This window comes from Micropterus salmoides, unplaced genomic scaffold, assembly GCF_014851395.1.
Source record: "Micropterus salmoides isolate LMB-PRFRI ecotype aquatic unplaced genomic scaffold, ASM1485139v1 Ms_hic_scaffold_16, whole genome shotgun sequence".
In the NCBI taxonomy this organism is placed as follows: domain Eukaryota; kingdom Metazoa; phylum Chordata; class Actinopteri; order Centrarchiformes; family Centrarchidae; genus Micropterus; species Micropterus salmoides.
Window position 1 is genome coordinate 15,923,841 of NW_024040707.1, and position 14,461 is coordinate 15,938,301.

At 38.5% G+C, this 14,461-nt stretch overlaps 1 protein-coding gene across 2 annotated transcripts in view; it reads right to left on the minus strand.

Moving 5' to 3' along the window:
* Positions 1 to 13,397, minus strand: part of plcg1 (phospholipase C, gamma 1) — a 31,797-nt gene extending 18,400 nt beyond the window's left edge. The window contains exons 1-5 of one of the 2 annotated variants that reach the window (XM_038722430.1): positions 13,216 to 13,397; positions 11,663 to 11,949; positions 2,142 to 2,294; positions 593 to 686; positions 428 to 475 (exon numbers count right to left, since the gene is read on the minus strand). In XM_038722430.1, the coding sequence (XP_038578358.1) occupies positions 428 to 475; positions 593 to 686; positions 2,142 to 2,294; positions 11,663 to 11,879 (512 nt within the window). In that variant the 5' untranslated portion in view covers positions 11,880 to 11,949; positions 13,216 to 13,397. The remainder of the gene's footprint in view (positions 1 to 427; positions 476 to 592; positions 687 to 2,141; positions 2,295 to 11,662; positions 11,950 to 13,215) is intronic. The other variant, XM_038722431.1, reaches the window with a different exon arrangement.
* Between the last annotated feature and the right edge of the window lie 1,064 nt (positions 13,398 to 14,461).

The window sequence follows — 14,461 nt, forward strand, 5'->3', positions numbered from 1 at the left end:
CCCCCACCCCACACACACACACCCCAATGCTCTGCTGAGTATTTTTGTCTTCACTTTTACTACACAGGCTGGAATTTTGGCCCGAGAGGACAATACTACTGCAGCGTAACAAAGGCCTTTTCGGCAGGGATGTAACAGACAAACATCTCTGTACATCTCCTCTATCCTCTGCAGTCTGTTTCCTGCTGCAGGAAGAGGTGCTGGTGTGCGGCTGAGAGGTTAGTTCCTTCACTACACCTCAACAAAGCTGTCTCACAGACACCTACCAGCCTGGTGCAGCTAGTCTACTTTTCTCTAGATGACACACTGGCAAAAGGACCCACAACTGCTGCACCAAATAATCAAGATATTTGTAACTTCACCCATTTCCTGTGCGAATAATCTCATGAACTCTCAAGTTTAAAATTGTTTAACTGAGCAGACTTACCTGTCTTCTCTGTTGCGATCAACGGCGTAGAACTGCTTACGTAACCATCTAATAAAAAAAGAGAAAGAGAGAATTAAGAATTATGCAGCTTATTATCATTGTCCACAGCACCTCATAATAACATCAGTTTTGGATGGGATGTGCAGCCACATGTATACTGTTTACCTCTCTATCTGGAGCGGTGTCGGAGACTTTAGTGTGTCGGCCACAAGCCAGTTTAACCCCTTCACCCACATGGTCATCTCCTCATCAGACGTTGCTGAGGGAAAAAAATAAAAATAAATCAACACATAACAATATAACAGTTTTTCAGATTTCTTTCTTTTTATCTCTTTGTATAGTGCTGCAACTACCGATCATTTCCATATCGATTCATTTAGCGATTGTTTTCTCGACTAAGAGATCTTTTTTTGTCTGACTAACAGTCTAAACCTTTATAATATTCAATGTCATATTTGACAAAGAATAAACACACATTGTCACATTTGAGAAGCTGGAACCAGAGAATCTTTGGTAATTTTACATGTAAAATGACAAGATGAATAATCGATTATCAAAACAGTTGCGGATGAATAGACTAATCCTTGCAGTTCTAGTATTCTGTGCTGTTCAGATTGTAAAGCCCTTTAAGTAAAAGTTGTGATTTTGGGTTCACTTGATAGTGGCACTAAAGCTCCAACTTTTGCATTTAATGCAACATTTAATCAAGACCAGCTTTTGTTTTGGTACTATAAGTTAAGATGTATTCATTCAGAGTCCCATCTGTACAAAAAAACTACAATTAATAAGTCCACAAGAGTAGGGGTGTCCAGATCCAATCTCAAAGATCAGTATCGAGGCCGATCAAGGCATTTTTTTAAACTGATCTATATTGGGTTTATTGGGCTATATTAAGCCCAAGCAGATCCTTTGTTTTTTGTCTTTGTTTCACACAGGTGTTTTTTACTCATGAAGCTTTCATGCAGATCACTGCAAAGAGTGCAGCAGCCGTCTGTCTACTTCTCCACCACTTCGCTGAGCTCCGCCCGCGGGGAAACACCACACACCGTCAACTACAGCCAAACGCAGTACGAGACGGTTTATTTATGTCATATACACACTTTTTGTGCACTTGTTTGATTTCAGCTCAGTGTGAGAATCTCTTGCGTTTTGTTGTCATCTATGGTGCATGGTGTTTCGTTGCAGACGGGCCTAGCCCCCTGCTCGGAGCAGAGACAAGACAGCGGTGGAGAGCCAACAGCAACCACACTCACCACGCCACAGCGAGAACAAAAGCCCCACAAGTAAAAAGCCAGTAAGAGTAATTAATTAACGTAAGCTGTGCAAAAGATGTACAGAGGGCGAAAACCCCCCCAGTTATTTCAGGTAACTCAGGCAACAGCTGCATCGAAGCAATACGACACTTTCAAAAGGAGAGAGAAATTCCTTCGAGAAAGCGACAAGTCCAAAAGGATTATTTTTATTTATCTTATAAAAAGGAACAGCTTGGAATACAATGCAGAGCAATTCAACTGTCAAGCATATACATTGAATGTTAAATGACTTGATTGGGGGCAAAAACCTTAATTGGGACATCCCTCAAAAATCAGTGGTACTCAGGGTTAACTGAGGGACGTTTGCAGTTCATGAGCGTATTATTGTTAAAAACAGGATGGTAACGTGGATTGCTTATACATCTGTAGGTATGTGAGCCTGTGGTGGTGTCTGTGCGTACCTGCCAGGCTGAGTGATTTAAGGCGAAACTCTGTGCCATACAGGATGACAAAGCAGTGAGCCTGGTCCGGCCGCGCTGCCGAGTCCTCCGCATAGCGCTCAGAGTCCCGTGACTTCTGTCCGGAACGGATCTCCTTGATCTCCCGAATGTCAACTGGAGACACAGACACACACGTACAGTTAAAACACAGAACTTTCCTTGCACAGAGAAAGATGTCCTCAGTAGAGCTGGGGGATGCGGTTGAAACCAAAATCTTGATATTAATATAACTAATTTTAAGTTGCAATATGCAAAATCCCATGTAAAAAAAATTATGTTTAACACACTTAATTATGCTTTACATCATAGAGGTCTAACAAACCTTTGCTTGGAAATATTAATTTGGCGAACAGAATAACAACAAAACAAAAATATTATCTTCATAAAACCACTCAAGGTCCATAAACAATCGTATTGAATTATCGTCATATCGTTAGTGTTTTATAATTTAATTTATTGATCATTTAATTTCATAAATCAGATGTTTTTGTTGTTGCTTCAATAATTCTCATACTAACCTTCCAGCATACAGACCAACACACAGCATGTGCGAGATATTTCAAGCCCCCAACCACATTAAACAGTGAAACTGAGGCCACTGCCTAAACCACACTTCAGGTGAAGACATACACAAAACAAATATGGATTTCAAATGAAGAGGATGATCAAATCACTGACCCCAAATTAACCCCAGTTTGCTTTTCACCACTGAAATCTACCAAAACCACCAATTACTGATCTGACAACTTAAGACTGAGTCAGAAACTGACCGGGCGAACAGATTATAAACACGTTGCAGACATATTGTATCTGGGTATACAAACAAGAAGAAAGAACAAAGTGTATACGACAGTAGAATATAAAAGTTGTACATTACTTAACAAATCTGCCTACTGAGCTAAGGCAGCCTATATCTTGTACTTTATCTACACTGGATTGGTAAAAAAATAAAAAAAATAAACTGCATATGCTTTTACACAAGACTGCTTCGTCGTTTATCTTTAGGAATGATACAACTGAAGAAAAAAAACTGGTGCAATTTTGTCTCAAGTCCATTTATAGCCAGTCAGAAACTTTACGAGCGTATAGGCTATAAAGTAACTCAACGCGTTCCTATCAGCGTTGTATTAGTAGCAGGGACTCTCTCTGCTAAACGCACGCACTTCTTTCAGCTCCTGCTTCTCTTCCTGCCCCTGAACCACACATCCTGTGCTTTTGTCGCCTACACACCACATCTGTGCTTACGTAAAGGTGAGCATGTGCATGTTCTCTTCTCAAGCATTTAAAAAAAAAAAAAAAAAAAAACATTAAAAAAAAAACATTAAAAAAAAGTATGTCTTCTCAAGCAGAATTTCACCACGCTGAGATATCTAAATCATACATCATATCTCGGTGTACTTCACCCGCCAGATGGGCCAGCAGACTTCCGCTGAGAGCAAGGAGGCTTCGACAGGCTGATCTGTTAAGACAACACTTTGAGTCATTCGAGTCAAAATATTTAGAGCTCGCCTCAGACAGATGCAGGAAATAAAGAGATAGCCAGAGGTGTAACCTTACCAAAAGGAGATGAGAGGAGGTATCCTGCAACACACTCCCACACTTCCTCCTGTTCTCCATCTTGCCTTCCAAACAATTTTTCGACACCACGGGCAATAAAATACCTACGTTTCTATACCAAAATGATACTTTACTTTGGAGGAATGTTTAATTTTTCTCAGAAAGCAAAATCTTTCATATATTATATGTCTAAAACACAAGCAGCAATACAAGATGTTTGCATGAAAAAGAAAGACTAGTGCTTAACCAGCCAGTCGTTCTATTATTTGCCAACTATTTTGGTTTTACTCATGTAAGACCTCTTATCAAGGACAAACAGTAAAATTTTGCTGGGTCCAGTATCTGAAATGTGAGGATTTACTACTTTTCTCTGTTTTATAGTACTGCAAATAACATAAAACATGAATACCATTTGTGCTTTTGATTATTGGATAGTAAAAACAAAACTATTAGAAGATGTCACCTTGTGCTGTGACAGGGATTTGTCACCATTCTCTGATATTTTATCAACTAAACGACTGATTAATCAAAGAATAATCAAATGGTTAAACTATAATGAAAATAAATGTTAGCTGAACTCCTTATAACATCTATATTAAATTGGCAACATTTTGATTTAAATCAAACTATCTGATCAAAGAAGAAGTAAACAAGATTACAAATGTGACTGGAAATTTGATGCCAACTTTTGGAAAATTGACACTTGGTGCTATGGCCAAAAAAAGAGGTTTGATCAAAACCCAGCTCACCCTCACCACACCTTCAATTCATTACATGCATTACAACAGAGCGGTTGGTTCTGTTAGATGTGTGCAGTTGCAGGGGAGGGAAAACTAGAACTGCACTATGTTGATGAATAATAATGTTGCTGTTATTTTGCTGGATATTGGAACTGTGACATGAATGACATTTAGAGCTGCAACAATCAAACGGTCATTTTTCATGCAATTATTTTAAACATTCGCTGGTTAAAGCTTCTAAAATGTGACAACTTACTGCTATTCTTTGTCCTATCGGGTTGAAAACTTAATATTTTTGGAGTTTTGGACTGTTTAGTTGGGGGGAAAACCAACTTGAATACATCTGTTTGGGCTTTGTGAAAATAGCAGGCATCTTTCACTATTTTCTTAAATTTTATAGACAAAATGAGCTATGAAATGAAATAATGGTCAGATTGATCAAGAATGAAAATAATTGTTAGTTGCAGTCATAACTACATTCCATGTTTGACCGCAGACTAAATAAAATCTAGACTGTAGCAGTTAAACAGGTTCATATTGCACTGAAATGTTCGAGTGTAGCCTAGAGGATGACAGTGTTTCCGTGTGCACTCACACATCAGCTGATCCGTATCAGCTTCTTTAAAATGACTTTGGGTAAAGTTCAGCAGAGGAGTCTCCCTCTGACAAATAACTGTCATACAGCTATATGGATTCTGTTCCCCATTCCAACACTTTGTAAATACAGCGAGTAAAACTGCACTTGTTTTCCAGTGACAACCTGATGTTCACAACAATCTTTTCATACAGACAAAAAAACCCATCTAAAAGCAGATTCTGATTGTGTAACCGTGTTGCTGCCTGCAGGATATAGTCCCACTAATATGTTGATATCCAGTACTTCTCATAAATAAACTTGGATGGGCTGACACCATGCGTGTGTTAGCCCAGCTATGGAAAAAGCAGTCAGATAGAGGACAGTCTCCACACGTGTGCAGGTAATTCCATTCACATACACAGGACACGAACGACCTGATGATGTCTCCATTATTTAGAAAAGTTCCTCTCCAAAGTAAAGTCCAGGAAATAGCAGACAACATTTAACAGCTGTTGAATGCAGGTCAATGGGGGCTCATCCAGTATCGTGACTGATAACCACCAGTATCAATAACGTTCAGGCGCAGCATCTTGTATGAATAGTTGGTCACATTTGTGGTTATTCACACTCCGCGAAGAGACACATGCAACAAAACACCACACATTCCAAGCTTCAGTGCACCATTCAAATGATGGTGATCGTAGTCATTATAGACTCATCTGCTAACTATTGTCTCAGTTTATTATTTAGTCTATGAAATGTCAGGCAATAGGGTAAACTGTCAATCCCACTTTCCCCAGAGTTGTTTTGCCCGATGAACAGCCCACAGAGATTCCGTTTACAATGATATAACAAAGAAAAAACTCACAACTGAGAAGCTATAATTAAGGATTTCTGTGTCTGAAAAGTGACTGGTCATTCAAGTTTCTATTAAAACAACTAATGGTTGTTTCTGGTCCAACACAAATAAAAAGTATGACGCCATAAATGATACTGTCAAATAACAAGTTTGGATATGTATGTGCATCGTTCTACAGCGACATTAACAGATCTATTGTGCAGTAGTTGTGGCATGACTGGTCAAAGCGGTGTGAAAAAAGTCTTGTCTGTCAATGTTAGTTTGGTTTTAGGTGTCACAGTTATGTGTTAACTAACTGGTTGAATTACTCCTGCAGAGAAATCTCAATGTGAGTTGGAAAGACTGCTGACAGACAAGTGTGACATGAAAATGTGGTCTGAGTTATCAGAGGAGTCTTGTGGATCCATCAACACAGACCAATGATGTGTGAATCATTACTTCTCACTGACATGAAGTATCCGTTAGATTTAAGCCCATTAAAAAGGCAATCAATACCTTACATATGCTCGTCAAATAAGTTCATGAAGAACTGTGATAATATTTATAAACAACTTAAGAAGTAGTGAGGCTCCATCTTCCATTCCCATATTATATAATACAGACAATGATACAATATTTTGTGTAGTGCTACATGAGCTATGGCTTAGCTGATTTCACTGCTGATTTTGGTTCCTCTTGTCTGGTTTAAGTTTTAAAATCTTCAATCACAGTATATGTAATGTTATATGGGCAGTATCCTTATATATTGTGTAATGTGCAGCACAACCGATAATGGATCGTTATTTGGGAGAATCAACAATGTCAATATGGATCGCTGAGATTTTTTTATTTTCAATAAAAAATGTTTTGTAGGACATTTTGCAGTGTAAAAATAAACTTCTCACATGGCCAATATATAACGGCAACATCAACAAAAAAATGTCACATAATGTTTTCTGTTACACACCGGGTCAAACTGACACGATTTACCAAACGCTGTTGCCAAGATAACAGGTCTCCCCACACCCAGCCACAATTGTAAGGCCATCACAGGCATTCCAAGTACAATAGTACAGGACATTACACTCGCACAAAATCGCCACTTCACTCTAGTATCTTCTGGGCGCAAGTGCCTGAGGTCCAGAAAGGCTTGTTTTGGCAAAAGCCTGGTACCTGCAGCCATAGCAGCCCTGAACAAGGTTTCTCGATGAGGATACCAGGATCCTTGCTTTCACCTGTCCTGTCTGTTGTTGCTGTTGTATGTTGTTTACGCTGTACATTTGTTGGGAATGATATGTGAGGAGGAAAATGTTGTATGTTAAGTGTTGCTGTACAGTGCTGTGAAAAATAACTTAATATAAATAAAAAAAATTATTTTAAAAATTATTTAAAAAAATTAAAAAATAACAATAAAGTCTAAAGTCTGAAAGTCCAAATCCATTATTCAATGCAGAGTATAAATGTAGTAATGTGAGCCAGTAACAGGTTGTTCTAGATGGATTTTTTAATTAATTAATGAAATAGAAAAATACCCTAGGTTATATAGGCTTTGAGGCTTGGGTACCATGGCCAAGTTATCAAATTTCCAGGAACTGTGGGTTGGTTAAGGCACGTGCATTTTGATTCTGCTTATCGGTTCCTAACTTTTTCACGCTACCGACTGAACTGAAAGTGAGCATTTTACAGTCCATAAAAGTTGCGCTTATCTACCAGGACCTGCTACACGGACCTAACGTCACGTCATCAAAGCATGCAAGAAGAGAGTAATTCTGTTTACATTTGCACAATTTCCCCCATTCCTTTTAAGGAATACAATGCTGTAACTAAAGCCATTCCTTCAGGATTCATCTAATTAAGAGTCATGTTTGTTTTAATGAAGTAAATACCTCATATGCTCAATTTACATTGTGTTTGCATGGCATCAAATTACATGATTTCAAAAATTAATAAATACATTTGTCAGATTTTACAGTTATTACAAGAGGAAAGTTTTATTGGTATTTACATTTAGAAGACATACATTGGGGGCCTTAACCTCATACATTTTGTATTTCTAACAAAGTAAATTTTACATCTATCTATCTTTTACATCTATGCAGTAAATTCTATAATATCCAGATATGTGGGTGTTGATAGCTCCTGCTCCTTTTGTGGACGTGCTAAAACATCTATCCAACTTTTCTTTCAATGTTAATCTACAAAGAAATTTTAGTCCAATTTAAATTGTTTCATTTTCCATCCCCCAGTGGTCACTTATAACGTTTCTTTTAAGGATGTATAATGTTATTATGACAATGGTATGGATAAGTCTCAAATGTATGTTGTTAACCATTTTATTTTACTTTTCATTCATAAGCAAAGATTCTTAGGTTCTCAACCCTCATTCCCGTTTTTTTTTGTGGAATTTAAGTCACTTCTCAAATTCCTTTCCCTGATAAACAATAAGAAAAGCAACAGATTTATAGACACCATATAATTGCTTTATCTTCTATCTATTGGTATTGTATAATGAATTTACCCATTTTGTATCCTGCATTTATTTACTTCTCTACAATTATTTATTTACTTTTTCTACAGTTGTTTACTATCTGATTAGGATGAGAAAAAAAGTTTATGTATGTTTTTAAAGTAGGTCCTTGTGTGTATATTTTATGATTTTATATATGTGGTACGTATTTTTCTCTCTGACATTGTACTGTGTATTTGCATGCATCTGACCATTATTGTAATTTATCTTTAACTACACAGTAACAGGCAACACCAGCAGTAAGAATATTTCATGCAAGGGAGGAAGCATGAATCTGAAGGAAAGCACCGTGTTCAATGTGTTTCGTTCTCCCAGCTACAGTGACGCCCCAGATACAGCTAACGCTAACAGTAGCGACGTCTCACGCTACAAAACACAGATGAGCTGATATTCATCTTTTTTATTGAACGAAAACAAATGATGTCAACCAAATAAATTATTCCATTATCTATTTTTTCTTAAATACGAGTCCCCAGTGACACCCCTCTAGTACAGAAACTCATTTTACTTTACCCATGAAGGGGAAGATGAACAAAGATTTGTGGTGAAGGAGATGGAATCATAAGAGACATTCGATAAGTAGAAAAGGAACCGACTAAATTTAAACGATACCCAACCCTGTGACATCATTCTTTATATATATAACATGTATGTATGTATAACAATATATATTTAAAACTAGCGAGTAACAGTTTAAGATTACATTTGCTGTCATTTAGGAGAAAACTGTTAACATTTAGAAAAGACAATGGTGACTGAGGAAGTTTATGGCTCAAAACTAAACTTTTTCTTACAAAAACTCACAAGGGGGGAGCGCCAACAGTGATTCACATTAGCCATACTGACAAAACTGCCTGCAGACTTAATGTGTATTGCCCTTGTGAGTGCAGGCATCAGCTGAAGCCGATTATCTCAAAATGCTAGATACCGGGCTGATTAATCGGTCTATCATTATACATGATACATATCTGCTTTAAGCTAATATCGGCCAATTTATCTGTTTAGCACTAGTGATAGTATATTTTGATGTAAAACTGGTGTGAACACCAATATCACCATAGAGCAGTCATGTTTTTTGATTTGCAACACTGCCCATGGCTTAATACAAGCTAGAGACAACAAAAGGTTGGCTACCTTGGTGGACATAGTACAGAAACGTCTTTACTGGTCATCAAATTTCTGTCATCGCACGGAATATGTTCTCATATACAGTGCTAATCAGCAAAATCAGCTCCAGTAATTATCTTTTAAAAAAATTATCAAAAAGCATCTTAAAGTCCCCTACTTCAGAGCTTCTGAGGAAAGCATGGAAACATGAGAGGATCTGACGCTGTGGTGGACTCCAAGAACCATGATTTTCCTACCAGGGCACCAAGGTTAAATCATGTAGTGAAGCTCATTCATAAAAATCTAAAACTGGCTCATTCAGTAAAGCATCGAAGCCAGTCAAGTTAATTCACTCTAACATCTGGATGATAAAGTAGCAAAATGTGTCACAGTCAAACATGATTGTGATTCACGCTTGTGTTGCTTTGTTAACATACTCAGAAACCAGTAGTTAAGATGATTTGTATGATACTCTGGAGATATACTTTATGCGATGTCTCTCCAGTATCAAAACAAACTACACACTCATGCGCAGCCTAATATAGACTCACTTTTTCACTTGAAAAGACTGTACAAGTCAGGTATGCAAAGCTTTACGTTTATGATATGCCCCATCTGTACCTCTATTCAGCCTGAGACCGCCATTTCTTCTGCACGACCACATCCTGCTTTGTCAGGCCCGACCTAAATTTTATTGCATTAGATTATGATATATATGTGCCACAATAAATATCAACCACCAGTTATTTGGCGAGCAACACAGGCCAACTCCACGTGCATGAAACAAGCATCTTTACAGAAAATCAATCTGGGAGAGAAAATATGCAATATACACTTCGATTAGGAGACAAGAAAAGCTATGTTTCTCAGTATTTTATATTTAGCAACAAACTACAGTGCTGCTCGTATAGCTGAGAGGCATCATTCTCTCACTGTCATTGATAAGGGTTAAATACAGCGAGCCAAATTGTTCCCAAATGACCACACACTTCCAGTAAAAACACTCATATTCTATTTCTGTACATTAGAGAGCCGCCTAGGCCGATTTCACCTCTCCACGAGTATCAAATTGCAGCTATGAGCTCATGTGTGTATAAGCTCTTCATCACAAGGAAGATGATACTGTTGTGTAAAAAAAAAGAAAGCCTACCTTTTTTGTGTGCTTTTTTTTTGCTGCATCCGGAGCAGAGTGCAGCTGTGCACAAGGCATCCTGCTACCCGAGAGACAGGCGACTTAACAACTCACTAAAAGGCCTGCGTGTCCTCAGTTAGACACGCAGTTTTGTTGAAGATTAACTTGAATGTCAGCTTACTGGTGAACTACAGAATATTCCTATTAATGCAACAAATGAAGAGTTCCAGTAGCAGGAACGGCACTTTCTTCTTCTCGTCGACCCCTGGATTTGTACCCGAGATATGATTTATGTAACAGTTAACACCTTTAATATCCACCGTTCACGTCACGCCTGCTCAGTCATTTGTTTTTGCGTTGTTTTTATATGATACTACAAAATAAAACAAATAATTTCAGGTAACTCAATTCTGAATGATGAATAACAACAACAACAACAAACACACAGACAAACCAAATCCTATAAATTTCAGCGGGAAAGAACGGCAACTTTCAGGAACGAAGCTGAAATAAAAACTGTAATACTGATAGAGAGACGCAACAGGGACTTTCTTTTTAGTAATGTTGTTATACAGCTTGCATGTCTTTTTCTGTCTTGGAGGCAGCATCACAGTAAGGCAATAACACCTGTGTTGTTAGACTTGGGTGCAGAATGAACAATTAATGCCCCCCCATTTTACTTTCATTTCCATAGCCAATCCTTTAAAATAAATATCACCACAATACCAGTCTTAATTCATTTAAACCATAGAATCATGACATATGGTTAAACCAAGCCCTGCAACTTACAGTCTTTAGGGTCTAAAAAAGATTTTGGATTTGACTTCTTCAACACTAACGGACATCATACACCACCTGTTGACAATACCGCCTCATGTGTTCTTTTGTGAGCCATTCACACGCCTCACAACACTGCAATTTTCAGATTTCTGAATGCATGTAAACCAACCCGTTCTGACATGGATCTCTGTTTGTGTGTATGTTTGTGTTTGCACGCTACTCACTCTCTCCCTCTATTTTATCCGTGCCCCGTGTCCAGATAATAGTCCTTGTCTCCAGCTTGACTTGAAATGTCCGTCTCTCTGGCCGCTGGGACTTCTTAGAATAAAACAGTGTCAGTACTGTCCCGAGCTCCAGGTCTCGGTACAGGTTGTTCATCTCTGTGTCGTTTTCCATCCAAGGAACAGGTCCGTTGGAAAAGAAGCCAGTGGTCCCCGCCATGTCCACTTCCCCTGTTTGTTGTCAGTTTCCTCTCTGAACAATCTGGTCAGTCCAGGCCTAGACAGGGATACTACAGCAGGAGAAGAGGGGGGGGGGGACCCATGAAACAACAATTCCCTGAGGACTTCTAGTGTGTCGATGCTGTACACACATTACAGTTAAGAGTTGGGTCTGTCAGGAGACAAGTTTTAAATAAAGCTTTCCGTACATATGCATTTCATGTATACACACACACACCTGCAGATAAGCTCTCAGTGTAAGAGAGAAAACCCATTTTTCTGCATCCAATATATCTTGCGATTACTCTCATCTTCCTGTTTAAATACACATTGGTATTTATAATACCTATATCGCTATTTTTTTGAAAGCCTGAAATATACTCATTTATAAATTTACATTCACCCATAATCCCTTTTTTGTGTACACACTGCTTTATCATACAGATACATTTAGGACAATAAATAGTGAACAGTAGTGCCATTTTACCCAAATCTTCTGTCATCTGTATCTTTCCTTTTGTAACACTAAAAGGAAAGATATGGGGCAAAATGTAAAATGTGTACGCTTTGTATACAAACGTGCAAAGTTTGAATCTTTTGTTTTACATGAATGTTTCATGTTTTGTACAGAAACAAATGTCACAAAACCTACATTATACGTACATAAAGTGGTGATAAATCAGCATATACATAATAAATAATGTTTTTTTAAATGGACAAAGACACGTATGTACGTTGGTATACAAAGCATAAGTATGTCATTGTATTAATTTTTCTGTAGGGTAAGGTTACTCTCAGTATTGAGCACCTCTCCAACAGTAATATGACTTGTAATTAAATGACAGCTGCAGCCCCTAAAACGCCTGGCAAGGAGAAAACGTGTTGATTAAGCTAATCACGCCTGATAACGTTAACTTTCTCCCCGACATGATTTTAACTTTAATCCAGAAGCGAGGAGGTTTAATCTGATTTTTTTTTTAAACTAATGTTACCAACAGGCCTGTAACCTGCTGCAGTCCGTCCCAGAAGAAAAAGTTTCCTTTTGGATACGTGAGGCATCACATTATTTGGGAATACAACTGGTGGCGAATGGCAGCAGCAGAGTGGGATAACAAGAAACGTCTGGCTATTTTCACAGCGTGGAAACGGGGCCGGTGTGTGCTAGCATTTTGCTGGGCCGAGAGGAAGATTCACGGCTGGTTCCAACCCATGGAATAAAAAAGCCCAGGTGGCAGTAGCTATCCTGCCCTTCTCTCCCCCCTCTCTTTTCGCCTTACTGTACTGGGAAAAATCAACTGGAAAACAACACGTCGCAGGGACCGCTGCGCTGTACCTACCGCCGCAATCTCGGCCCGACCGCACATCTCCAACTGCTGCTCCTCTCGCGCTCCCGTCGTCTTTCTCCTTTTCCCCCCGCACCCCCGGTTTTCCGTGATTAAATCATCACTAGGCCTTGGTAAGGCGCTGCAGTCCCGACGACAACAATTCCCGTTTCCTCTTCACCCCTCCGTCCGTCCATAGAGAGAGGCAGGCAGACGGCGAGAGCGGTGGTAAGACTACGCAAGTTTGTCTGCTCTCCGATCCAGCCAGTGTGGGCCCTTCCCCCGCCCCCATCCGACCACCAGCAACCAGACCGGAGTCAAAAACCAGGCTTCCGCTCAGGGTTTTCACAATAAGATTCGTGTCAAGGGACTTGTTGCTCGGTGTTTTGGAGCAGACACTGTAGTAGGGGTACAGACAAGCCCCAGCTTCATGTAAGTTTTTCTTTCATTTTTTTTTGTCGATTACATTACAAAAATTCTCTGTCAACATTATACAAAATGTAAAATAACAGAAAACGACATTTGAAACACAAATCTTTTTCTATTACCTAGCTACAGTGTCTACTGCATTAGGATTTCAACCCATTTCACAAAGTGCATCCTTCCTTGACATCCAAAAAAGATGACAAATGGATGAATAAGAATCTATAATATTGTATGTTTTTTTTGTTTCATTTGCATGAACATAAAGTAATCAGTTACATTATGGTATTATTTCAGCCAGTGGCGTCTGGGCCCTGTACATAAGCATTTTCTATGGGCCCCTCCCAGCATCCATGGCTATTCATTCTAATAAAATTTATTTGATCACAATTGCCAAACTTCCGGTAATTTTGCGTGTCTCCCGTTAGCTCAAGAGCACCCGTTATCATCCTTTTTTTTTTCTGTACTTCAAAACTAGCTATCTCCTCAATATAATCTGTATCACAGGTTACTGTATCACAACTTGTCAAGTTACAACTTTGTAATTATTCATCCTGTAACTAATACTGCACTTCATTGCAATGTCTAAATTACCAATCAAAGCCAAAGTTGCTGTTTGTGTTGTCCGAATTATTAAATTGTTGTACTTTTCTTCTCCCTAGGAAACTCACTTAACATTTATCGAAATGGGGATGAAATATACATGAAAATAGAAAATATTGATAAATGAATTGCTTTTGAGATATATAACTGGACTATGATTCCTGCCTTGACTTCAATTTGGATTATATCTCTGATGTTTGTTTTTGTATACTCAGGGAATCATCTTGCTTTTTCT